The 25,453-nt window shown below is 33.3% G+C and overlaps 1 protein-coding gene across 3 annotated transcripts in view; it reads right to left on the bottom strand.

The window, feature by feature from the left end:
* LOC129218597 (NADPH oxidase 4-like) overlaps positions 1 to 25,453 on the bottom strand; it is a 121,560-nt gene that overhangs the window by 88,961 nt on the left and 7,146 nt on the right. The window contains exon 2 of one of the 3 annotated variants that reach the window (XM_054852915.1): positions 1,782 to 1,877. The exons of the other annotated variants lie outside the window; for them this stretch is intronic. Within the exon in view, the coding sequence (XP_054708890.1) occupies positions 1,782 to 1,877 (96 nt within the window). The remainder of the gene's footprint in view (positions 1 to 1,781; positions 1,878 to 25,453) is intronic. 3 annotated transcript variants of the gene reach the window in all.

Raw genomic sequence — 25,453 nt, 5'->3', positions numbered from 1 at the left:
TTTCCCCAATATTCGCCTCGAATAGAGCATGCATAGAAAGAAAAGAATAAGCTATAATTGCCAATTTAGTGCAGCGTTTGTGCTTTCGGGCAGCAGAAAATGTCCCGTGGATGAGCATTTTAAAATGTTTTAGGCCCTGACCAGTTAACAATAAATATTACAGTGTTATAGAAATTTATGATAACGGAAATTTTTCCGTTTCATGCAAACTTTACACGTCCAGCAAAAAGTTTTCGGTATCAATGTCATCAGCATATACAGTAAAATATCAACTTACGCGAGGGATGCGTTCCTCGCATAGGTGAAAAAGTTGTGTTATTGAATAAAAGTATTGTTTGGATGCACATAATCAATGGGAAAGAATGGCGTAAAATTAAACAGTACGGTACGTATAGTACATAACAATAATAAAATGCAGCACAAGCACAACAATGGTACTGTACAATAGATGCAGTAATTATATTCGACGCATTTTTAGTTGTTCAAGCATTTTAAAAATCTTTAAATTTCTTTAGTTGTCAGAAACTTTCTATTTTTCCTTTCATTTTCAAACTTTAGCTAAACGACCCACTTGTGTGAAATTATGTTTAATCAACGCCATATTTAGAATGAAAAATATACGGAGTGGTGATTTGTATGTCAAGAAAGCGATTTTTAGCGATTTTTTCAAAGCGGTGTAAGAACTTCTTTCTGCTTTCAGTGATGCTAAAGAAAAAGTCCAATCACGGCACAAAAGAATTTAATTACCCAATATAAAAGGCAATACTTAAGCCCATCGATTTAGTTCCGAAAATTTTCGTATTGCGGGTGAGGAATTCGCGCTAGCTCCAAAATTCGTTCTTCGAGAAGAACTCGCTATATAGCCGTTTCGCGTTTTTCGAATTGCATTGCTGTGCGAATCCACTGCAGTTTAAAATTACACATAGAAGTAAAGTAAACATTCTTAGTTCTGTTTCATATTTCGGATATTTATTAATATTTGATTTTTAATGCTAGGACCGTTTAGGATATTTTTAATATTTCTTATTTTTTTTTCTTTTTTACTGATTGAGTTTTGACATGTTAACATAACAAAAGTCAATTATTAAGTATTGTACGTTTTTGAAGTTATTCGGTAAAACTGAATATTTTTTTTATTCATTTCATCAGTAGCGTAAGAAATTAGATGGTGTCCATGTCCAGACACATAACTTGAAGCTAAAAATCAATTACTTAGCTCCTAAAATCAACTCCTATAATGGAAATTAAAATTTTTCTCTTTTGTTTAAAATATGTTTTTCTTCTCCTAAATCAATTTTATGTATATGTATGCCTATGTAAAATTTAAATCAAATTACACCTGCATCTATTTACATTTTCAAGTAGCCGAGTTGTACTTCTTGAATTAAAAATTCACTGTCAGGAAAGAATTAAAAATTTAAAGGTTGAAATCTTTTACATTTTAAATCCAATGCTTTTCATTTATTTATTTTTTAAAAAGTAGCGAAGTAGCGACTACTTTATGAAAGTAGTTTGTAGTTGCTACATTTAAAAAAAAGTAGTTGTAGTTGTAGTTAACTACATTTGTAATAAAGTAGTTGTAGTTGTAGTTCGCCACGAAAAAAATGTAGTTTTTCCAACCACTGAGTTTTACTATGAAATGCATGGCTTATATTATAATAAATGACTTTATGTGGTTGTAATTTTAGAAACAAACTTCGGATTTGTTCATTTTGAAAAATGTTAGTTATCTTAATTATTTTGATTCACATTCCCCTTCATAAGAACGTTATTTTACTTACGCCCAACATTTCTCTTAGGTAAAAATATTTGGGGTCTGTAAGGTGCCTTACGTAGGATGATGAGAACACATAAGTGATGACCATGAGCCAAATAATCTGAAAGAGATGATTAGTATATCAATTTTTATAGCAAACTAACTTTTTACAGCAAAATTTAAAAAAAAAAAAACATTTTGACTAATAATTTGACTACATAACCTGGCTCGCCAAAAAACTAAATATGAAAAAAAAAGCAATAATGAAAATAATATAACGTGATATAATATTATTTTTGCATATCATGATGATGTATGGTGATTAATAATATTTTTAAAGGTTATCTTTGCTGAAACCTGAAAATTCCGGGAAATCATTCCGCCTTAAAAAGAAAAAAATCTCTGTGTAGATCTCATTAACTGAGATATTGATTAAAAACGACAATAGCAATTTTTCAGCAATTAAATTAATTTTAGCGATTAAATTGAAGATTGAATAGACAAGGAATAAAAAGCATAACGATATGAAATCATGAATATTAAATCAGTGGGGAAAAGTCCCCCCCCCCCCTCGGCCCCTCCTCCCTCGCTGGTAACAAATATTATGGTTTGCTTTTTGTGTGCATCAAAACTCCGTTTTATGTCTCCCCTTTTCTTTTCTTTATGTTTTTATTTATTTATTTTAGTGCCTTTATATTTATTTCTCATAAAATGATTGATAAAGGTTGTATTTTACTTTTATTTTTAGAGATTGTAGACCACATTGCAAAGAAGATTTTTAGTGAATATTGACCATATTGTAAAGGGGACTTGTAACGTCACTTAAAACTTTTCTTTTTTCTGATATGGGGATTTTTACCAACTGTTTTCGTTATTTTAACTGTTGTCTTTTTTTCTTCCGCATTTTTAAGGTGCTATTGACCTCGTTCTGGAACTGCTGCCTTTATTCTAATGGATATTTTAGGAACTGTGTTTGCTTTTGCGAAATGTTGACCTTATTCTAATGAGCAATTTTTGGGACGTGTCCTTATTTTAATCAAAATTTAGGGTACTGTTGCCCTCAATACAATGGTAATTTTTAGGGACTGGCATCTAAATTTAAATAGGCACTTTTTTAGACTAGTTTTTTTCTAATGTGAATTTTTATTTTTTAAATTTTTGTTTAGGAAGAATGAATTTTTTTAAAAAGCAGTTTCGCGTAAGGTTATTCAAGAAGTCATACCACCACATGCTTCATGGGACTTACGCCAAGATATGATACAACATTCGAGATAGCCTATGCAACGCCGGGCTGCGCTACTAGCACTAAATAATTAATACTATCAACTGTAGCATGATCTTGATACGTAAAAAATATCTGAGCAATAAACTCCTAGAAAATATCTCACCTATAACTATAAAAATTCCTTGCGGATTTTTTTTAAAAGCAGTATCGCGTAAGGATATTCAAGAATTCTTATCATACATAGCACATAAAATGTTTAAGAAATTATGTTTCAAGGCTCGCTGAACATGGTTTTAATTTTTTACGTACCCTCTTTTATAATTTTATATGATATAAAGAAGGGCTGAACGAAATGCTAGCAACCTTTTCCCGCTCATTAAATTTAGATATCAATACCATGACTGTTTCAGAACCAGCAGAAGACCGCAGAAAATCCATGACCTGTAAATAAAATAACTGCAAGAGATTCGTCTACGTATTTCATCATTCATCGGCAATCCCTGCCCAAGCTTTTTTTTTTTCTGAGCAGTATTCATGAATGACTCCGGAACTGAGTGGGACGATGTTGTAAAGCGTGGGACTGATAGACGAAATGTCTCTATCCAGTCGAAGTTTATTTTTGACCTCCTGGAGCTGCTGGCGGATAAAAATACGTGTGTTTTGGTACATGATCTTACTAAGATAACTGATAACTGTGTACTGAAACCAGAGGGGTGATTAATGATAAACTTCGCAAGGAAGCGAAAAAAATGAATCAGTAGTTCGCATGTTGACTTATTATTGACAGCGATATTTCTGTAGAAAAATGACCGATGCATTAGATTTTACAAAAGTAAATGCTTCTGGGAAAACGTATGATATGCACCTTTTTAAAATACTTGATGATCAGGGGTGCCCCGGTGGGAGGTCAATGTGACCTTCCAAAAAAATGTCCTTATTCGGCAAATTTTCTCTGATGATTCGGCAGAAATATCAAAGTTTGCCAAAATTTGGAGATCCATTCAGTAAATAAAGAATTTCCGACCTCCCACAAATTTCAAGTTCGGGGCTCCCCTGTTCCTGATTTACAAAATGAATTGATAACTTTATGCAACAAAATAACAGTAGTAAACAAAAAAGAGGAAAAAAAAGTTTGAATTTTGAAATCTTGAATTCAAATTATGTTTTTTACAATCACGAATTATGATAAAACCCTACTCGTTGGGTTTCACAATTATTATTGCAAAAAAGTAGAAACAAGAAACCCAACGAGTAGGGTTCTATCGTAATTCGTGATTGTGAAAAACATAATTTGAATTCAAGACGTCAAAATTCAAATGAATGTCAGGGGCTGGATGTTGGATGCTATGTGCTGGATACTGCCTTGGCGCAAAAAGGATTGTGTAAAGTCGAGAAGGTAGGGTATAAATGGAGATAAAAACAGTCGGGGGAAAAAAAATAAAAATTTCCGAAAAAAACGAAAAAAAAAAAAAAACTTTTTTTTCCGAAGGGGTTTATTTCCCTACGGAAAAATTTAAAAAATGAATTTTTCAACTTTTCAGGAAGTTTTAATTGAAATTTTCAGCAAAAAAGATTGGAACTTTCTCATACTCTCAATTCCGATGCAATTTCCTCTCCCATCCCCTCCTTGTATGTTGAAATACTGTTTAACTTTGATAATGCAAGTTGTTGTATGATAATATAATTTGCACATAGATCAAAAAACATTTAATTCTTTTTGCAAAAAAAATAAATAAATAAAATAAAATAAAATAAATAAATAAATAAAAATAAACCAATATCCTAAGTGAAGAATTTATTTTCATCTATATATATAACTCGTATGTTGTGGCCATCACGAAACTTTCTTCTATATTTTTCTTTTTTTATCTGATCCCTCCCCATGCTTGATGAGGAAGCAATATTCCAAAAAAAAAAAAAAAAAATTACATATGCAAAAACTTGACGACCATCCCAATGTCTGAATTATTGCAAAAGCAAAGCAAAGAGCGAAAATTGAAAGTTATTTTAAAAGCCTTGCTTGAATTAATTACAAATATTTCACTTGTTAACAAACATAAGATGGCAACAGTTAAAATTTTTAAATCATTGAGAAAATATTTCCGATCATTTCCATACAATTAAAATCACGAGAAATACGCAGACGACAATCTATTACGATTTATCTTTCTTATTGTTGCATTAATAAAGCTATTTTTATTCGCAAAAAAAAAAAAAAATCAACACCTCTTGGAGCGATTGGCGTCAAAATTGAACCAAAGCCTGTTTACATATGGATTCACATATATTCCAAATTTCAACCAGAACGTAGCATTACTTTTTGAGATAGGGCACTCACAATGGAAAAAAAGAACGGGTTATTGCGCTTCCCCCTTTTTAGCTGTTGACACCAAAATAAAATCAGCTCTTATACCCACTAAGGGCTACTTGCCGATAAATTTTTCTTTCATTCCGTTCATTATTTCTTGAGATACAGCAGTCACAATTGACGATAAAAAAACGTTCTATAGCTCAACCTCCGTTTGAGTTATTGACACCAAAATTGAATCAGCACCTGTTCCTGTTAATGGCAACATATGGACCAAATTTTGTTTAATTCCGCCAGTTACTTCCTGAGGAATAGCAAGCACTCGTAACTCAAAAAACGTCCCATTGCTCCACCCCCCTTGGAGGAATTCGCGCCAAAAACCAATGGGCACAAGTTCACATAGCGGCACATATGTGTAGCAAATTTCGTTCGATTTCATGCGGTAGTTTTTGCTGTAGAGCGGCCACAAAAAACTGGTCACACACAGACGTGACACACACACACACACAGACAGACAGACATTTTCCAAAAATAGTCGAAATGGACTCAACACACCTCAAAACGTTCGAATCCGTCAAAATTCGAAATTCGAAAATTTGCACGAATACAATACTTTCTTCTATATATTAGATATAGAAGAAAGTAAAAATGGATGTATGTTTGTGGGTATGTGTGTATGTTCCTTATACAAATCCAGTTTTTGTCGGATTTCTTCCAAATTTGGCACAAAGGTAAATTGTTGCTCAGGAATTCATATAGGCGGGTTTTTGGAATTTTAAAAACACCCAAGAGGTCTAATTTCATATTTTGAGTCATAAAATTGCTCTTTTCTGCACGAACTAATTTTTGTATAGTTATGAATTTAGTCTAAACGAAAAGCCCGTAAAAAAACTGCCCTAGATGAAGTTTCTTCAAAGATTGACTTTAATCGTTAAATTTGTGAACCTTGGTTCAAAGCAAATGAAAACGGTTATCAACATATAACCACCAGGAGCTATTTTAAATGCAATCAACACAAAACGTATCCTAAACGATGGCTGTTAATGTCACTTAGCGACAAACGTATAGCATGTTTGGCAAGAAAGCCGAACGAAAAAGAAATGCTGTCTTTCAGTAGTTCTTAAATTGCACCCTGCAAAGACACAATGATGCATTAAAATCAGCCTCGGTGGTTCTTCTTCAATTTGCTTGCGAATTTCGCTAATAAGTTTTCAAGTAATAATACCGTAACTGTAAACGAAATTTTGATCCGTATTTTCTATACATGAACAGCACAGAAAATACCAAAATGAGATAGGTATTATCGAAGTACAGTCTTCAAGAGTTTTACAATTAGAATACTAAATTTATATTAAAACGACATCATTGCATCGGAAATATAATTTAGTATTGTATTATCCTTAAACAAATCAATATGTATATGCTATTTATACTATTCCATGATTTACCTAATTCAGTTCACCTATGTTTCACAGAAATCGCTCCAGGTTATCAGAGACCAGGGGTAAAAATACTAATATGGCTAATGAATTGCAAAATAATCATTTTTGTGCATAGTAGCGTAGATTGAATTTATCTTTCAAGAGGGAGGGGGATATTCATGGGGTTCATTACATGTACATAAACTATCATACTAGGATTGCTAATGTATGGTAGAGTAAAAGGCTGTGCACCTTTAGACTCGAAACCACACAAAAATTTAATACGGCGGAGTTCATAGTTTTAGAAGGGTAAAAGTTTAAAGTTTGAAAAATGTAAAGAAATATTAATTTACAGTTAAACTTTTAAAATGCATAAAATGTCTCCATTTTTTACGTGAACAAATTTCTTAATCGTTTAAAATTTTATATTACTTTAACGCTCGAAGCAATAGTACACCTGACGGAGCATCATCGCTGACTAGCAATAATTTTAAACCAGTTAGAAGGCATGAGGCAACTTTTGACACGAAGAGATTGCTACTGAAATGGGTATGCTGAAATATTACGCTACATTATAAAGTTTTTTCGTTTTAGTCTTCATCGTGAAATAGTTGAGCGAAGCTCCATTTCCAGTTACAAGACTCCCAGTTTGATAACTTTTATTGTAAACAATCGAAAAATATTACTGTTTGTAACTACCACTAAGTAATTCAACCGTCATTGAAAATATGCTGTAAGATAAAAATGGATACTTATCAGTGTTATCCGAAGCAACTCTGTTCACAGTGGAGGGATAAGGTGAAACAATTTGTATCTCACGTATATCCGCTAATCGCAATACATCATTCTTTAAACTTCAAGAAATTAAAATCTCCAGTGAGACTTAAGTTCTGTATCACGATCAATAGGTCAGAAGGGCAGGCGATTAAGTACTTTAAATGCATGTGAAATTTACCTATTTCCCATATAAATAATTTTATGTTGCATGCTTAAGGTTGGGTTCATTCAAAAATGTATTTGATTTTGCTGCTGGAAGGGGGACTAAAAATTGTATTTAGGAGCAAGATTTGAGTTAAATTTAAGAATTAGAAAATTTTAAATAATTTAACTTTTTAGTTCTTGGATTACGTTTCTAAACGTGGAAATACATTTTCTTCGTTTTGAAGCTGCGGATATGGGGAACAGAATGTGCAACAAGCTTTTGTAAAACATAAACAAAAGAATTGTCTATTATACAGTTGTAAGTAGAAACAAGACGTTTTTTTTTTTCTTTCTTTTAATTTCTTGGCCTGCAAATAATCAAAAAAAAAAAAAAAAAAACGACGCGGATAGTGACCAAATGTGCACGCCTATTTCTTTTTCTATAAGGCAGTTCAATTGACGGGTTATATATAGTACGTTCCATAAGTTCGCGTCCACGTACTCCATTTTTAATGCTTTATGTATCTTAAAATAATAACTGTGTCTGTTTCTATGGCAACTATTATTCAGTGGAACCATTCCTACCCCTAATGATGACTGTGTCTCTGCAAATTAAAATTTCGATATTCTCAATGGAGTACTTCAGAGCAGCAAACTTAAATAAGTGCTCTTACTACCTGCATCAGTTTGAGTTATCATGTACAACATTTATGGCAAGTGTGAGGTTTTAAAAATTTGAAATAAAATTTTAATCTAGACAAATTTTGAATCGTTGCAAGACACCAATATTAATATCTAACTGTCATTTTTACGTACGAAAATAGAAATTAGACATAAATAAAGGAAATAAAATGTAGTTGACGTACGTCTTTTTATGCAATTTACACTTATCTAATATTACTCCACGGCATGCTACTAAATCGCCACGGAAAGGGCAAACAGACACACTTTGTGAAGTTATTTGTACTAAGTGAACGTTTTCTACTGAATGTGCTTACATTCCTGAAAACTTACAAAAAATTATAAAATGAGTCTACCTAACACGTGAAACCTTGAAAGTAAAAACACCGCCAATTATCCGTAAAACGAAATGTTAACGGCTATTAATAGTTACCGAATTCCTTATTTTCTGAACAGTGGACTATCTGTTTAGCTTTTGGGCCATTGAGGATGATTTTCATATCTGAAAATATTGTAACGGTGGCATATTTTGCATATATTTGTAACTGATAAAAGCAATTGAATTTATTCACAACTCTTTCTACGAAAACACCCCATGATTTTTTTGCCCAGAATAAAATGTATGTGAAGAGTACTATAGCATGCTTTAATGTCTTGAGGTATACAAAACCGTCAAAGGCAGCACAACGGTTTTCGTATTCGAAGCACCACGCAAAAGGTTGTCCCACAAGATATGCAAGACAATCCTTTGTCTCTGCATTAAGACATTGGATGTACCGCCCGTATGATTCAACCGCAGACAACGTGCCAGTGGACCCTGAAGAACAAAAGAATATCGTTGACAGAACCCCGATAACATGTCTCATGCTTTTTCGTTTTTACTTGATGCTATTTTTCCTGCAAATGCTCAACTTTCTGTGCTATTTACAGTCTTTTGAAAATTTGAGCCTAGAGTGGTGTGAATGCAGTTTTTTACTCTCATTTAGATATAATTCATCCATTTAATTATCTAAATGATATGTTGCATTGAGAAGCACCCGGGCAACGCCGGGTAATAAACTAGTTCTTCATAAAACAAACTATGTTTCTGCTGACTGTGTGAATCAAATGTACAGGATGCGGGAAAAAAACCCTGGCAAGCAATTTCCAATGTAACTTTATTAAAAATAAATAAATTAACAAAATACAAAAAATAATAACATGAGGAGACCTTTAGCAATCAATAAATTAATTGGTTTCAAACTAGCCGCCCTTTGAAGTAATACAGAGGTGCAACTGCTTATTGAAATTTTCATAAGGACCGCAATTCATTTAATCAATCCTATTCCCTATAAAAGCAATTGGTTTAGAGAGTTCAAACTAATTTTTAGTTTAGGGTAGACTTTTGACTCTAAAATAGGTCATACAGTTTAATAAATGGTATTGAGGTCTAGCGAGTAGAGCATCCACTCTAAAGATGATATATCAAAAACAATGTGCCTTGCACCACTCTTGTCTTTTTGCCCGTATGAACTGGTGTGAAGTTAAATTGAAATGTCCGCTGTTGAAAATTGTGCTGAAGTGCTCTTAGGTTCAGAGGAGTACAGCAGCTTCTAAAGTCGCTTGTGCTGATTCCATCACACACAAAACCTGACTTCTGATTTCGGCTATGTTTAACATTTTCTAAGGTGCTTGGAGTGTCTACAGACCAAATCTGGGAGCACGGCAGTGCCCCCGCCAAGTCGAGCGCGAAGCAAACACTGCCGTACCATTCTTTACTGGAACCATTTCGCCGCATTTTCAGGCCCCTATTTGAGAACCTTCTGATGAGACCAGAACGCAGAAATTTTCGTCGTCCAGTAAGCTATAATCACATACTTAAAATCCGAAATTTCAAGTCTGTAGGTCATTAAGTTCCGAAGTTAAGCGAAAGCAAAGTTTCGCATTTATGACACTCACTCACTCATGATCATCAAAATAGAACTAGTACTTCCCATAAACTCAGAGAGGTGAAATTTAGTACAGAGTTAGGGTTTAATGGCCACATAAAGGGAAAACTATAAAAACTAGTGTAATCAAAGATCTGGAGTGACCCTGATTAGAAAACACAAGAGCCCGACCAAACTATTAGAGATCGACATACCGCCTTTACAAAAAATATTCAACTTGGTGTGCCGCTTCATTTGATGTTAAAAATCGAAAGTCTGAAGTATCTAATGAAGAACCCTCAGTTGTATTAGAGATATGGTAATGCCCCCTTCTACTATTGGTACATAAAAAAATCGACTGTCATTGCAAAAGTCCAGCGTAGTGGGACACATCTTCTAATTTAATTTAGCCTAACTTTAGTCTACTCGAATATTACACAAATTAAATGTTTCTACAAAAAGAAGTGAAATCCCACCAAAAACATTCTGTAAAAAACTATCCAAGTCTCGATGGAGCTGCTTGTTTATCTCTAAAAAGTAATGAAATCTAGACAAAGTCATGACAAGTCGAAGGTTCCTTACTGCGATTTCTTTATTGTTATAGTTAATGTTGTGTGACTTGGCCGTTAAAGGGTACACAAGGGTACAAAACCAGGTGCTCCATGACACGATTGCACCAATCTGTCGCCAGAACCGCTACCCGTAGACAATGGAAAATTGCCACTTGGAAAACGTGTAAACAAAATTGACTTGTACCCACTAACGTATAAAGAATGCTTAACGGCCAAGTCACACAACATTAACTATAACAATAAAGAAATCGCAGTAAGGAACCTTCGACTTGTCATGACTTTGTCTAGACTTCATTACTTTTTAGAGATAAACAAGCAGCTCCATCGAAACTTGGCTAGTTTTTTACAGAATGTTTTTGGTGGGATATTATATTGTTCTGGTGGGTTATGAGCTGGTTGAACGGTAAACCAGTGAAAGGTATCTCTTCCAGCGTGGACTTGCGGCCCGTCTCAAACGTTTCTGGCATCTTTGGAGTAATAGGAATGCCTGAAATTTTGGAACTCGTAAAACTTCTGCTTGAGCTGTTTTTGGCCTTAGTCGCACTTATTCCCATCTTACGAACGACTTCTTTTGTAGAAATCCAAGGATTTCATTGACCTCACTTTTGGATGTCCTGCCGATTAACTGAAATGTTCACTGTTTTTGTGCACTTTCCGAGCGTCGACTATCATTTCCAAATCCACTTGAAGCGGCATACCACATCAAATACTGTTTGCCGAGGCGCAACAAGCAAACAAACTGTCGTTCTACTTAGTTGAACAACTTTAAAATAGCAGGTCTTTTGCTTAAAACTATTTTTAAAGAAACGTAAAACAATACATAAACTAGGATATTTCTCGTAAATTATTTTCTTATAAAGTGAGAAGCAAAAATAAATAAGACACTGAGTAAAATGAAGGGTAATTCCATACAGATTCAACGGATGAGTGCGCTCGACCATTTTTAATTTTTTTGAAACTCATATCCCAAAACGATGCATATGAATGATGTTTAAAATCACTTTTATTTTTTCTCTAACCTTAACCCTTGATTTTTTAGGGGTCATCAAAAGTGATTTTTGCAGTCAAATATGGGACATTTAGACCTTTTCATTTTGGCCAAAATCTATTTGAATTACATTTATGGCAGTTAATTTTACGCTTTGATGTTAAAGTGCATAAGATGATAGTCTCACATGCTGAGTTACGTGGGTGTAACTTAATAATTAAAATAATGGCAACAGGTTAAAGTTCAAGGTCAAATGTAAATTTTTTTCTCATTTCAAAGGGTCATAACTCGCTTAGGGGACGAAAACACAAAATGAAATATGGCAAAAACTAATCACTGGAGTCATACTAATGAGAAAATATAGCTGTAATTGTGTGTTTGTTTACCCTTTACAAATTACAACCCCTCAAAGATCAGAAAATTGAGAAAAATGACATTTTTAGACCCCTGTAAACCAAAAGGGGATGCAATTAAAAATGAAATTTCTTGGTCAATTGAATATTTCATTCAAGTACTATACATTTTATATATATTGTTTTGTGTATTTGGTTTGTAAAAAAGATACAGGTCTTTGAAATTGAGCAATTTCGATAGTTAATTTACGCACTAAAACATAAATAAAAAGTGTGAAAACTTCATTGCACTTTCTTAAATGACCTATATAATATATTATACTGAAAAAACATGTTTTAAGTATAAAAAAACTATTTCAATTTGATAACTTAGAAATATTTGGACATGAATGAGTAGTTCATACTTGATTGACAGCTTAAGTAGTTAATTTATAGACTATCTTATCATGGCATACTGCCATGCTAAGCACAAAAGTGGAATCCGAAGTTCAGCTCAAGCTGAGATATTGTGTTTTAAAGTTTGACTCTTCCACACATTTGATTCAGATGTCATTTTTTTCCATATTAAAAAAAAAAAAAGTTCCTGATCAAATGACCATAAAACATTGTATTTATTCTATAAAATACGAAGTAGATAAAAATTTGGTTATAATAACTCAGTTTTGTTCAAAAGTGCAGGTATAGGACTACTTTTACTTCTGTGCTTAGAACGACCGTATGAATAAACCTAATCTCCAGTTTAAGTTTTGGTTCACCTTTAGAAATCATTACGCAGTTTTGGTTTGGGGTTTCTGTTGGAAAGAAAAAGAAAAACCATTTTAGTTTTGCTTTGGACTTAGACAGGATTGGAAAAAAATCAAAATTCAATAGCTTTCACTTTTAGACAGTAAATTTACATTGTAAAGAAGAGAAATCATACTTATTTTTCTTTCAAACAATATTATTCATGTTTGGCAGTCAAAAATTACAATTATTATTTCAAGTTTCAAGGCAATTTCTAAAAATATCATTGTTATAATTAGACACACCTTACCCAATATTATTGGTTGAACGACGACTTGACTTATTTGTGGTGATTGACTAAGAAAGCTCTTAGTTAAAAAACATTTTTTTTGCTTAACTCTTTATATGTTCCAAGAAACACACAGCTAATAAGAAACCCTATTTTTATTTAAAAAAAAAAAAAAAAACAATTCTTCCGTTTTTTCAATTTTTCCCGAAAAAAACCGGGTTTTTTCCACCACTTCAAAATTTCCGGAAATTTTGCAGAACAGAGTCGTAGAGATCCATGCTTCAGAGGAGTTTACATTATAAGCAGAGAAAAATAAAATCAATCAAAGGACAATCAACTTCTTGTCAAATGAAATCAATAAGCGATCATGATTGCTCAACAGCAAGGATGTTCCCACAGGATATAAGTATTGCCCGTTTTCCATGAGAAGGCACTTGACTCCTCCTTCGTCACGTGTCGTCCGAAGTTTCTATTTCGCTGTTTTGGGCAGAAGGTATATTCGGATCATAGCATTTTGCTGTGAAAGCAGCAGTTTTTAAAATGTAAGAATAACTGAATTGACAACAGACAAGAGAAGCAAGTGATGTAATGGATGCTAAGTTTTTTTGCACATAAAAATGCACAGTTAAGGTTGCCTGGTTGTCTCATTTAAAAGAGCGTGGATTGTTTACCGATCACCCCTGCATAAAATGGAACTCTGCGTTTGAGAAGGCGGGGCGAAGTGCCTTCTCGTGAAAAACGGACAATACTCCATATACGCCATATACTCTCAAATATTTTGTAGACATATAGCGTGTACCCTCAAGCTTCAAAAATTTTCATTTATAATTCAGATTCTATCATCGCATTTTTAAATTTTCCAATAGCAAAAATAATATATTCATGTTAACCACATTTTCCGGCAAGTAACGTTATTTCTTTATATTTCTTAACACTTAATAAAACAATGGCTTACGATTGCATACACATATTGTGCGTAATGAATTACTGAGAGTATACCCTCAGAAAAATCGATGGGAACATCACTGCGTCAACAGATAAGGCATAAATTAGCAACTAATTACAGATACGTGTTTCGGGGTTTCAAGGAACACCTTTCTCAATTTCTAAAGAAGTGTAGGCTGTGGGATGTAAAATCATCGGAGAAAAAGACGCCTTCTCAGCTTTTTCTCTCCCACTTTTAAATTTGAAAATGCTCACAAAATTATCTGAGAATAAAATATGCCTAAAATCACTGTATCATAGTCGAAATCACTTATAAAGAGTCCTGGTTTAACGAAAGCCCGGATTTAGCAAGGAATTTGGAAATATTTGACTGGCACAATGTTGAATTTATGGGAGCATAACTCGCTTTTTTGAGCAAAGCCAACTTAAAGAGAGCAATGTTTCTGAGATTCATAAAATTTATTTTGAACTTCTAACTCAACTCTTCCTTCCTAGGATAAATTCTTTTAACATTCTGAGGTCAATCGACAGTTAGTGATAGTGATAAGTAAGGTCACCATACGTCTTTGTTTGAACGGAATAATCCCGTTTTCAAGTATCCTGTCAACTTGTCACCACACACGTTGAAATATTCCGTTTTCTGTAAATCCTTCTACCCAAAATTCAAAGTCGTTGGGCACAGCTGTGAGGTCTTAAAATATTTTTATAGCCCTATGCACCCGTAGAAAGGGTATTTTTGCTCACAAATGATTTGTGAACAAGCGAAAAAAGCGCAGTTGTAAATCGAAAATATTAAAGCAATGTTGATTGTGAAAATCAATTATATAAAATCCAGGCAAGAGTTCAAATCCTATTTAAAGCCAAGACTAAAATGTCCTCAATTAAATCAATAAAAAACATTTCACCAATTCTTCATTTTAAGCGTTCATTTCTGTACTAAGCGTTAACTACCGTAAACGGGGGCTACTTGGACCCAAAATTTCAAATTTTTGGCAAGTTTTATACTAATTTGTTTATTAAACCCATAATGTGCACTGATAAACTAGTTTTTACCACTTTTCAGACGTTCGGCTACCACTTTAAGCCTCTTTTAACCAACAGTTTCAACTCTTTATATATATATTTTTTTTCTATTTTTAAAAGTTGGGTTCAAGTAGCCTCGCTCTGGGGCTACTTGGTCCAACTCGGCAAATCCATTAGAAAAAGCTGTGAAACAGCTGGTGGTATCAAGAAAAACCAATGATTTTGAAAGAAAACTCAAAACATACATTCTAGTAAGCAAACTATTTATATAGAATGCAATTTATTTGTATAAATTAATATAAAACCAACGTTTACATAAAAACACATTTTAAGGCAAACATAATTTCTCAAATAGAAATATCATCCAACTACAGCTAAAACCAGTTGAAATGCTCATTATTTAAACATTAGAAAGAATGAAAACTCATCAATTTAATGGCTTGGGTGGATTTATTTTCTCTGATATCATTTAATACCTGCTCAATACTACAGGATCGGATGCCCATGCTTATTTAGTGAAAGATTTTTTAATTTCCGTTTTAGAGTTGATATACTTAAGTCTAAATGGGCTGATGCAACTCTCTAAGACATTTCTCCGGAATCAGTTGAATCTGGACACAATTGTAATTTTTCCTCTTAATAATCCGCATTATTTCCTACTTGAAGGGGTTCTCTTTTACTTTCGGACCCTTTTTATCCCCAGATCTACAAATAAACGGGTATAAATAGTAACTAACTGCAGTTAAAACTTCTTCTGAAATGCAAATATACATATATTCTGAATATTAGTTTTACAATTTGTGAAATGATCTATATAACGCAAAAGCTCTGGTCCCAAAGTGTGCGTTATAACGGTCTTCTACTGTATTTCCTACTTCAATGGGTTCTCTTTTACTTTCGGACCCTTTTTATCACCAGATCTGCAAGTAAACGGGTATAAATAGTAACTAACCTCTTTATTTTAAAACATTACAAACCTTACTTTCATAATTTAGTGATGAAATGTGGTCCTTAGTTGCTTTAACCCTGGGTTCGAGTAGTCCCATTTTAATGCAACCAGTGCACTTTTACTAACTTAAATTAGTTAATGTGTTAATTATATAGCTATAAACCAAAAAACCAGGGTTGGATTTCGGACTGTCCGAAACTGGTTTAGGACATGACAGGTGGTTCTTACCGTCCAAAACTGTCTAAAAGTGTCCGAAAGTGTCTTAAACTGTCCAAAAGTATACTGAAGCTAAAGGGGTGTAACCTAATCTATTCGTATTCACTGCAATATTCGTGATGCATAAATATAAATATTAATAAGTTTAATTAATGATAATTAATAATATTTTTCCCTAAAATGTTTATTTAAAAACATTTTACTTAAAAAAATTGCCAATAACTCTATAACATAAAAACTTTCTTATGTAACAGTCGACAGAGTTACGAAAGGAAATTCAAAGACAACTAATTTCAGTTCCATTTATAACTCAAAGAAATGTTACTAAATGTGTAATATTCAGGTGCTAAAAGGAAAAGCTTAATGTTTTAAATGGTTTTTGCATATATAAGTTTTACATGATTAAAGCGAAATTAAATCATAGATTAAAGAACAATTGATGATTAAATATATGCACTTATACTTTTAAACTTGTGCAATTTCTTTTTTAATATATATTTTTAATACATTCTGTAAGTTCAAAAAATTGTCATTTATTGCATTTAATTTATTTATTGCACTATATTTTGAATCACTTGCACCCTGCATAAATGTCGAAAAATGTGGTACTGTTATGAAGAAAAAATACTCATGAGTACAAATTGAAATGTTTAATGACGAATTTAACTTTTATGTAACTAGATTCAGGTGTAAATAAGTTACATATATGTTTGTGATTGAATGTTCACCATTGAATGAATATTCAATATAAAATATAATTTTGGCGCTCTTTGTTCTGTTTTTTATATTTTCCCACAAAATAGTTTCTCTAAAAATGTAGTTTTGGACACTTTTGGATACGGTAAAAGCCATGGTATTTACCGTGGTTTTTATCGTAGCGTCCAAAACCTTGCCAACCCTGCTTAAAACACTGTTATTTAACTTAAAACACTGCTATTAAGAAATAGAATGCAAACATAAAACTATCTTTACCTTGATGATATCAGATGTTTTCGTGAACTTACATGTGCAAGTTTGCAGACACTAAAAACAACTGTTTAGCCAACTTGTAATCATAACCTCAATAAGAACGAGCTGATGTGTGCATCACATGACTTCCTTTTACTCAAATTTTAATGTCATTTTCCCATTATTGGAAATTTTCATGTGATTCAATAGTTTACTCTCTACCACCAATGGAAAAATCAAAACCAGATTTTAAAAAAAGTCGCCAAATTTGTCGCCAAGTTGGCGACAAAACTTGGTGACCAAAAGACTGGCGATATATCGCCAAGTGTCCACCAAATTATAACACCACTTGAGTATACATCGAAATTAACAATGATTTCCCCCCAAAAAGGGGCAAAAGACCCTTTCAGAAACACCTGAATGCAACCAAAAGGGGAGGTGCACAACTAGATCCCACTAGGAGTCTACGTATCAAATTTCAACTTTCTAGGGCATACCGTTCTTGAGTTATGCGACATACATACGCACATACGCATATCCGCACATCCGCACATACATACATACGTACATACTGACGTCACGAGAAAAGTCGTTGTAATTAACTCGGGGAATGTCAAAATGGATATTTCTGGTGTTTATACGTTCTTAGGCACTTATCCGCGTGTTAGACCGGGATCCCTTACCCTTTTTCGTTATTCATTACTAACAAGCTAACATTTCCGTTTGTAGCTTCATTTTGTCGAGACGCCCAACATTAGCCAGTACAAAAATTTTGTAAGTGGTAGCTAACAGGGGTAATAAGAACATAGTTTGTTCATTTGGCGGTTATCAAATATTTATAACTAACTATTTTTTTTTTCATAATTCTCATAATACTTATCTAAATTAGCCGAAAAAAAATTGTCCTACAAAATGCACGATTTGATCAAAGATATCCCACTATTGCAACATGTACTATTTACGAAGACATGAAATATAATTACTAACCAGCTGAGTTTTTTTTTTTTTTTTTGGTCAGATAATATTTATATAATTTAAGCCCCACATTGTCTTACAAATTGCGTGGTATGCTTTTCTTGTCCGACACTCCAAAGTTGTAGTACAAATCCCAAATATAAAAGTAATTACTATCAAGTTGAATCTTCGTGAGTAGTTTCGTTTGAACACTGTTAAAACCAGGGGTTCCAGACGAGTGAAAGTATTCCCTCTAAGGTGAAAGCATAGTGCCTGAAGGTGCAACACAGGCTTGAAAATAGAGCAGAGGAGCCAGAACATCATGCAATCGCAGAAAGACTCATTGCGCATGCGCTTTTTGCCTTAGACATACATTCAACCACCTCAATATGGCGGACAAATGATGATTGCGTTTGTGTGTCTTTCACATTGAATGAAGTACACTATTGGATTAAAACCCAACTTTTCTAGGATTAATTATCCGAAATTACAAGTAAGTACAGCTTTTGATCACTTTGTAGTTTTTAGGGCTTTCAAACATAGTTAAGTGTTTAAAAGTGCATTTATTGCTTTTCAGTAACCGTTAGTCTTCTAGTTCTCGTTTACCGTTACTAGCGTGAAATTTTCATCATTCAAAACGCTACTAAAAATATCTGTCATTATTTTCTTGAATACTCGATAAGCAGCTTTTATTAGTCACCAAAAGAACCTTAATAAAAATGTTTCATGTGCTTCGTAGATTATAACATAAAGCTAGCAAAAAAAAAAAAAAAACTCTCTCAGTCTAGCTCTTTTTTTCTTTTTTTTGCTTTTTCATTCAAGTGTTAGAATCATTTCCTGTTAGCGGTCCTCGAAAGCGTTAGAACTTTCTTTTGGTTTTTTATTTAACTGTTGAAAAACTTTATGTGCATTTTCTTTTGCTACTCTTTATTAACGTTTATGAAACGATTTTGTTTTTCCATAATTGTAATATCCCTGAATATTTTTGGCTCATCATTTAAATAATTAATAAGTACAGCTATGCTTCATTTTCGGAATACGTCAAGTTTTAGTAAATGTATAATTTCTCACATGTTTTAAATAATTACTCGTTTTTAAATTATAACGTATTTGTGACAGATCTTTGATACAAGTGAAGGGGTAGATATTTATTGTTTTATTAATTTTTAACATTACTTTTTGTAAAAAAAAAAAAAAAAAAAAAAGAGAACCCTGAATTTTTTTACGTGTTTTTTAACGGCCCCAGAGTTATTATTCATATTATTTATTTTATGATGCTTTAAGAAAACGATAAAGATTTCACCGGTCCGCAAAGTTTTTCATTTGCTTTTACCGCGCCCGTGGGTCAAAAGAGGTTGAGAAACACTGAGTTAGAGCACGATCAGATGAATTAACGCTATAAGCACTTCTTAACTATGTTGAAAACTCTGAAATATGATCAAATGCTGTAATTACATGTTTTAATCATTTCCAATACCGAGTTCAATGTGAAAAATGTCCAAAACGTAGAATATCATAAATCAAAACAAAACTAAAAAAAAAAAAAAATGTACACAACTGTATTCAAAAACGCACACAATACGGGGGAGGGGGGAGGAGGATCTATAGTAAGGGTGCCATTTCTCTCTCCGAAGGATCCTTTTTTTCACTCCGGCTGTCTAGTTTTTAAAAGGTGCCTGTTTTTCACCCTATTTAGAGGTGCGATTTCGGCTCCGTATTGGGTGCCGCTGGTGAACAAGCGTTTCTCCCCTGAAAGGTGCCGAATGCATCCTGTAGTTTTAACAGTGAATGAGACGCCCAACAGTTTCCTTTGCAAAAATGCTCGATTGTGGTAACTAAGAGGGGGAGCAGGTATATAATATGTTGATTTGATGATAATAAAAAAAAATATTACTAACTGGGTTTTTTTAATTCTCAAAATAATTATTGATATTAGCCGAAAAAATATTTGTCCTACAAAAGTCAAGATTTTATCAACGAGGTTCCCCCTTTCTAACATGTATCATTAACGAAGCCATGAAATATAATTACTAACCAGCTGAATTTTATTTCATCAGTTAGCAAATATTTATATGATTTAACACCCACATTGTCCAACAAATTGCGTGGTACGTTTTGCCGATCCTACAATGTAATTTGAAATTCATACAACTGAAAATAGATTAATTCACTACATTTTGCTATTGGAGTTCATTTATATTAGTACGCATGCGCACATAATTGTTTACTGTGTATTAGGTACTTCACGTTGGAGCCGACCATAACCGTGCTAAGTTATTTTATGTTGACCACGTGTTTATCGCTCTGAAATAATTTCGTCCGGTGATAGTGCTGCCATCTATCGGTATAAAAAATAATGGAGGCAAGGCACTTAGTATGCAGTCCTCGACATAAATACAGTTGTAGTCAGTTGTGACTCGGAATCGAAATAATTTCAATTATTTTGTGAATTGCTACAAAATAATGGAGTGTTTTTCATGCAATATATTGTGCGACAACCCTCGCTTTCGAGAGAAACGCAAAGAAATCAAGAAATTTTCTCAAGATATTTTGCTTTCTTGTCGAAATTTTCTATCAGCTCGAAAGCATCATAATCACAAATATTGAAATGTCGTGCTACCGGAAAATTGGAATGACGACATAATCGGGTATTCTTCCTCTTGCTATAAAGAATTTAGAGTGAAATCAAAATATTTATATTATGAAAGGTAAGTTGATTGACTATTTTTTCATTTTATTTTTAAAATATATGAAAAATAATTTATTAGAAATTTTCACGCAATCATGTAAAACAAAAATTGGAGTATTTCCATGATAAAATTATTGCTATTTTTTTTTAAACAATCATTTTAGTAAGTACATTAAACTTTACATATTTTTCTAAAAAATTTGGCGTAAATGCATATAATACAGTAAAATTAGGCCAAAAAAGAGCCAAACCCAAACATCCAAAAAAAAAAGTTGAAACCTGTTTTTTTTTTTTAATTTAGGGCCTTAAATTTCTTTGACAAAAAGAGTCATTTCAATATTTTATTGCTTCTAGTGGTGATTTTAATTCAAAGTTCCCCAAAAAAGGTTTTTTAAGTACGCTCAGTCATTGAGTTAAGAAATGTAAGTTCTAACACTCAACTTGTTACTATCAAATGGTTATGTAATCGTCTTCCTTATCAAATTGTCTTACGAGTAATTTGACTTCTAATGAAACTTTTTTGAAAATTAATTAATCTTTCAATTACAAGGAGCTAAGATGTATTGCTTCAATAGTTACAGTAGTTCAAGTTATTTCAGTGAGTGTTCTATTGCTATTATGCTAAATTTTTTGCTTCACCAAATGTCCAAAAACCCTGTGTTCTATTTAGGCTAATTGTTTCAAATATTGGTAGCGCTTCTTATTACTGATTCTAACCAAATATTTAATTTCTTGAATTTTCTTCACTAGAGAGTCTAAATTTGTACGGAATTTACTTCAAATTTTATGTTGCTGAAAGTTCCATTTCGCATTATTTTCAAGTTTGTTTTTTGTTTACTAATCAAGTAACAAAAACTAATTCACAAGGTTCTTGTTGAAAGCTATAAGGATAGCTTCATGGCACCATGGTACCTCAATTTCAATTCGCGTACAGAATTCATATTACTCCAGTTAGTTTAAAACACATTAACTTAGTTTTTATAGAAAATTTTGTGTTTGATGGGGGAGGGGGGGGGATTGAAAAGAATGGAGATTTTTTTCAACTCTTTTTAAACGGATATTTTCTTGCATTGTTTTGAGGTGAAACTATTTTCGACACTAATTTTAATTTCATGTTTCGTATGTTGAAGTTTCGTTCTACTGAACGTGGACCAGTTAACGGCCAGCACAATTTTCGTTCATGAATTCTATCAACTCTTTCATTTAGCCTTTATGTTAACAGTAAAATAGTTTTCCCTTTTCTGTATTCTTTGGTTATTCACATCGTAAAAAACTGTTTATTGCAAACCTTTCCCTGTTTTTTACATCCATTGTCGGTACATTTTTTGCACATTTCAGCTAAATTTCGTTTATTTCGTCACTCCTAGTATCTTATATAGTACGTAAATTAAAAAGTTTTTTTACGGTGAAGGGCGCGGAATTTCCAATTCCCATGGTTTAGAAGAGTTGAAAATTCCCCTTCTCCCCAAAAAGAAATCGGTTTAATCCGGGTTTTTTCTTTTTTTTTACATTTCTATTTGCGCAGAAAATAACATTTTCAATAAGTTAACAAATGATGTGGAAGATAATGTTGAAAATGTATTGAATGTGATGCATATCAAAGCTGGTAGCAGTTTGAAAGACAATCTAAAGACAGAGCTGCTAACTGCTACGAAAAAATCTTAGTTTCTACGAATTACAGCTTTAAACTACGACGCTACGAAAGCGGGTCCAAAAAGTACGATTTTCTGGGGTTTTTTTTTTAAAATTTATATCCCAAGAACGTAAAAAAAAACTGCATGAAAACTAAACCGGTAAGTTCAGACAATCAAACTTCTACACGTGTGCTGACTGTCTCTGCGCATAAAACGTAATGCCACTTCCCCCATTTTAAAATCAATATTTTATCATCTTAAAATATTCTGTATAAAATTTTTTATTCCTTATTAATATTTTCTGTATCATATTTGAAATTTGTTAAGCATCATTGTTTTTGTTCTTTATACTGTTGACAATTCATCACTGTGTTTAAATCTGCGGTAGCGGCCTTGCCCCCCCCCCCACGGCTGCAAAATGCTGACGATTCTGGATTATCAAAAGTTGAGAGCTCTATCTAAAGATAAACATTACGAAGACATCAGGGTGGCAGAACTACTTCGTATTAACTGGAAAATTTCATTTTGCATGTATAATGCTATGCTGTAAATTTAGTTAAAGTTTATTCACTTATCTATACCTCATAAGACTAATGAAAATGAAACAGCAGACTACTGGGTCGTACATGGCCGAGCACTGGGTTTCAGTGGCCGAGAACTGGAGCATTTTTTCGTATTAAAAACGAGCTGATGTGTGCATCACATGACTTCCTTTTACTCCAATTTAATGTCATTTTCTCATTATTTGCAGTTTTAATATGATTCAATAGTTTACTCTCTAAATATCACCAACAGTGGCCAAACTAAACCAGATTAAAATATATATATATGAATAAAAAATTTAAAAAAATCGCCAAATTTGTCGCCAAGCTGGCGACAAAACTTGGCGACCAAAAGACTGGCGATATATCGCCAAGTGTCCACCAAATTATAACACCACTTGAGTTTACATCGAAATTAACAATGATTTCCTCCCAAAAAGGGGCAAAAGACCCCCTTTGGGTCATCCGAATGCAACCAAAAAGAAAGGTGCACAGCTAGACCCCACTAGGAGTCTATGTACGAAATTTCAACTTTCTAGGACATTCCGTTCTTGAGTTATGCGACATATATACACACATACGCACACGTACATACAGACGTCACGAGAAAATTCGTTGTAATTAACTCGGGGATCGTCAAAATGGATATTTCGGGTGTATGTATATTCCTAGGCACATATGCACATGTGATCGGGTTGAAAAAAAACTCAACATTGATTTGGTTGTGAGCAAAATGGAAATTACGGCCGATTTTTGGGTAAAAAATTTTCCGAGAATACAATACTTCCTTTTTTGTAAAAGGAAGTAATAGCTTGGTTTTTAAAACAAAAAGGTCTTAATTTCTGAAACAAATTAGTGAATCACTATCAGAAAGGTACAAACTAAAGTTTTACACTTTTGTTGTTGTTGTATTGCTTGCTGAAATTTGTAGGTTAACAAAAATCAGCAAACGAGCTCTTAAATGGCCGACTACTGGAGCACTTACTATATTTGTTGACAATGTATAATTTTTAAATTGCAGCTCAAGTTCAAGCAATTTGCACAATGCCATTTGCTTGAATTTGAGCTACAGTTATTATCATAAATTCATAACGACAAATGTGATGAATTTGAAACTGAAATAAGTTCAACATACTCGATGGCTTTTGAAACCAGAAAAACTTCAAACAAGATATTCCAAAGAAAATTAACTAACTATTTCACAAAAAAAAAAAAAAAAAAAAAACGAATATGTGATTTTTTATTTTTTCACGAACTTGCTTTTTACTAGCACGCAGTCAAAAAGAGCTAATATCGCGGTCCCTTTGCATTCGTTATAAGTGAGTTCAACTGTATCAAGTGCGTATTTGAAGCAGTGCTAATAATTCATAGGGAAGCTTAAGGCAAGTGAAATAGCGTTGCAGCTAACCTCTGAATAGGAATCCACATCCAGGGCCGTATCCAGAGGGGGGGGGGCCTGACGGCCCCCCCCCCCGAAACCCGAAATGTTTTGTACCGTAAAACAGAAGGTTTTTTTTTTCTTTAAATTCCTAATGTCAGAAAAGGAAAATAACAAAGTTTTTATTTATTCTTAATTTTGCTACTATTCAAAATTTATAATATTTTGCAGAAATGCAGAAAAAGTATTTCTAGTTCTACTGCAAGGCACACTTGAAATTTAGACCTTTAATTAATACTTCCTGCTGTCTTTCCCAATTCAGTTCAGGGAAGTCCAGGGTTAAAGCAGGCCCTTTGCCAGTTCGGTAGACTTTTCAAGTCTACCAAACTGACTTCTGTGCACTTCCTCCTCCAGGGGCTTGCACAGAAATTTTGGGGCTGTCACAAATGCTTCTTTTGGGCCCCCTCCATATTGTTTACCCATATTTTCAACCCTAGGTTTAAAAATATTAGGCCCCATTTAAGCTCGGGCCTGGGCCAACAGGTGTCACTTCTCCCCTCTGTGCACGACCCTGCCCTCCTCCCCCTAAAACTCTTATAAAACTTACACTGTACTGATTTCGAGCCGAGGACTCCTCAAAGGCTGGGCCCCTAGTTTCCGATTAGGCGAGTATCTTGTTACCAAGATGTGCCAAATTCAACTCCTTGATACATCCTGAGTAAAAAATGCAAAAATCACGATTCTCGCGTTTTGGTAGCATAATTTTCAAGATCATTTTTGTGACTGATATGTTTCTTGTCTTGCATTTATTTAATGCCGAATTCAGTATCGTGGAAGTTCTTTTGTTATTGCTTGTTTTTTCTCTTACTTCTACTGCATACTGTTAATACCTTTAGTATGAGGGAAAAAAAAAAACACTTACTCTACTCTCTTTCATTTTCTGCACTACTTGTGATTGAAAAAAAAAGTTTGTTTCGAGAAATATTTCCTTGCATTTATTTTTAACTTAAAACGGGTGTGTCTTACAAAGT

This window comes from Uloborus diversus, chromosome 3 (assembly GCF_026930045.1).
Source record: "Uloborus diversus isolate 005 chromosome 3, Udiv.v.3.1, whole genome shotgun sequence".
Lineage (NCBI taxonomy): Eukaryota > Metazoa > Arthropoda > Arachnida > Araneae > Uloboridae > Uloborus > Uloborus diversus.
The sequence above is the reverse complement of the archived record's forward strand: the minus strand, read 5'-3'. Positions and strand labels throughout refer to the sequence as shown.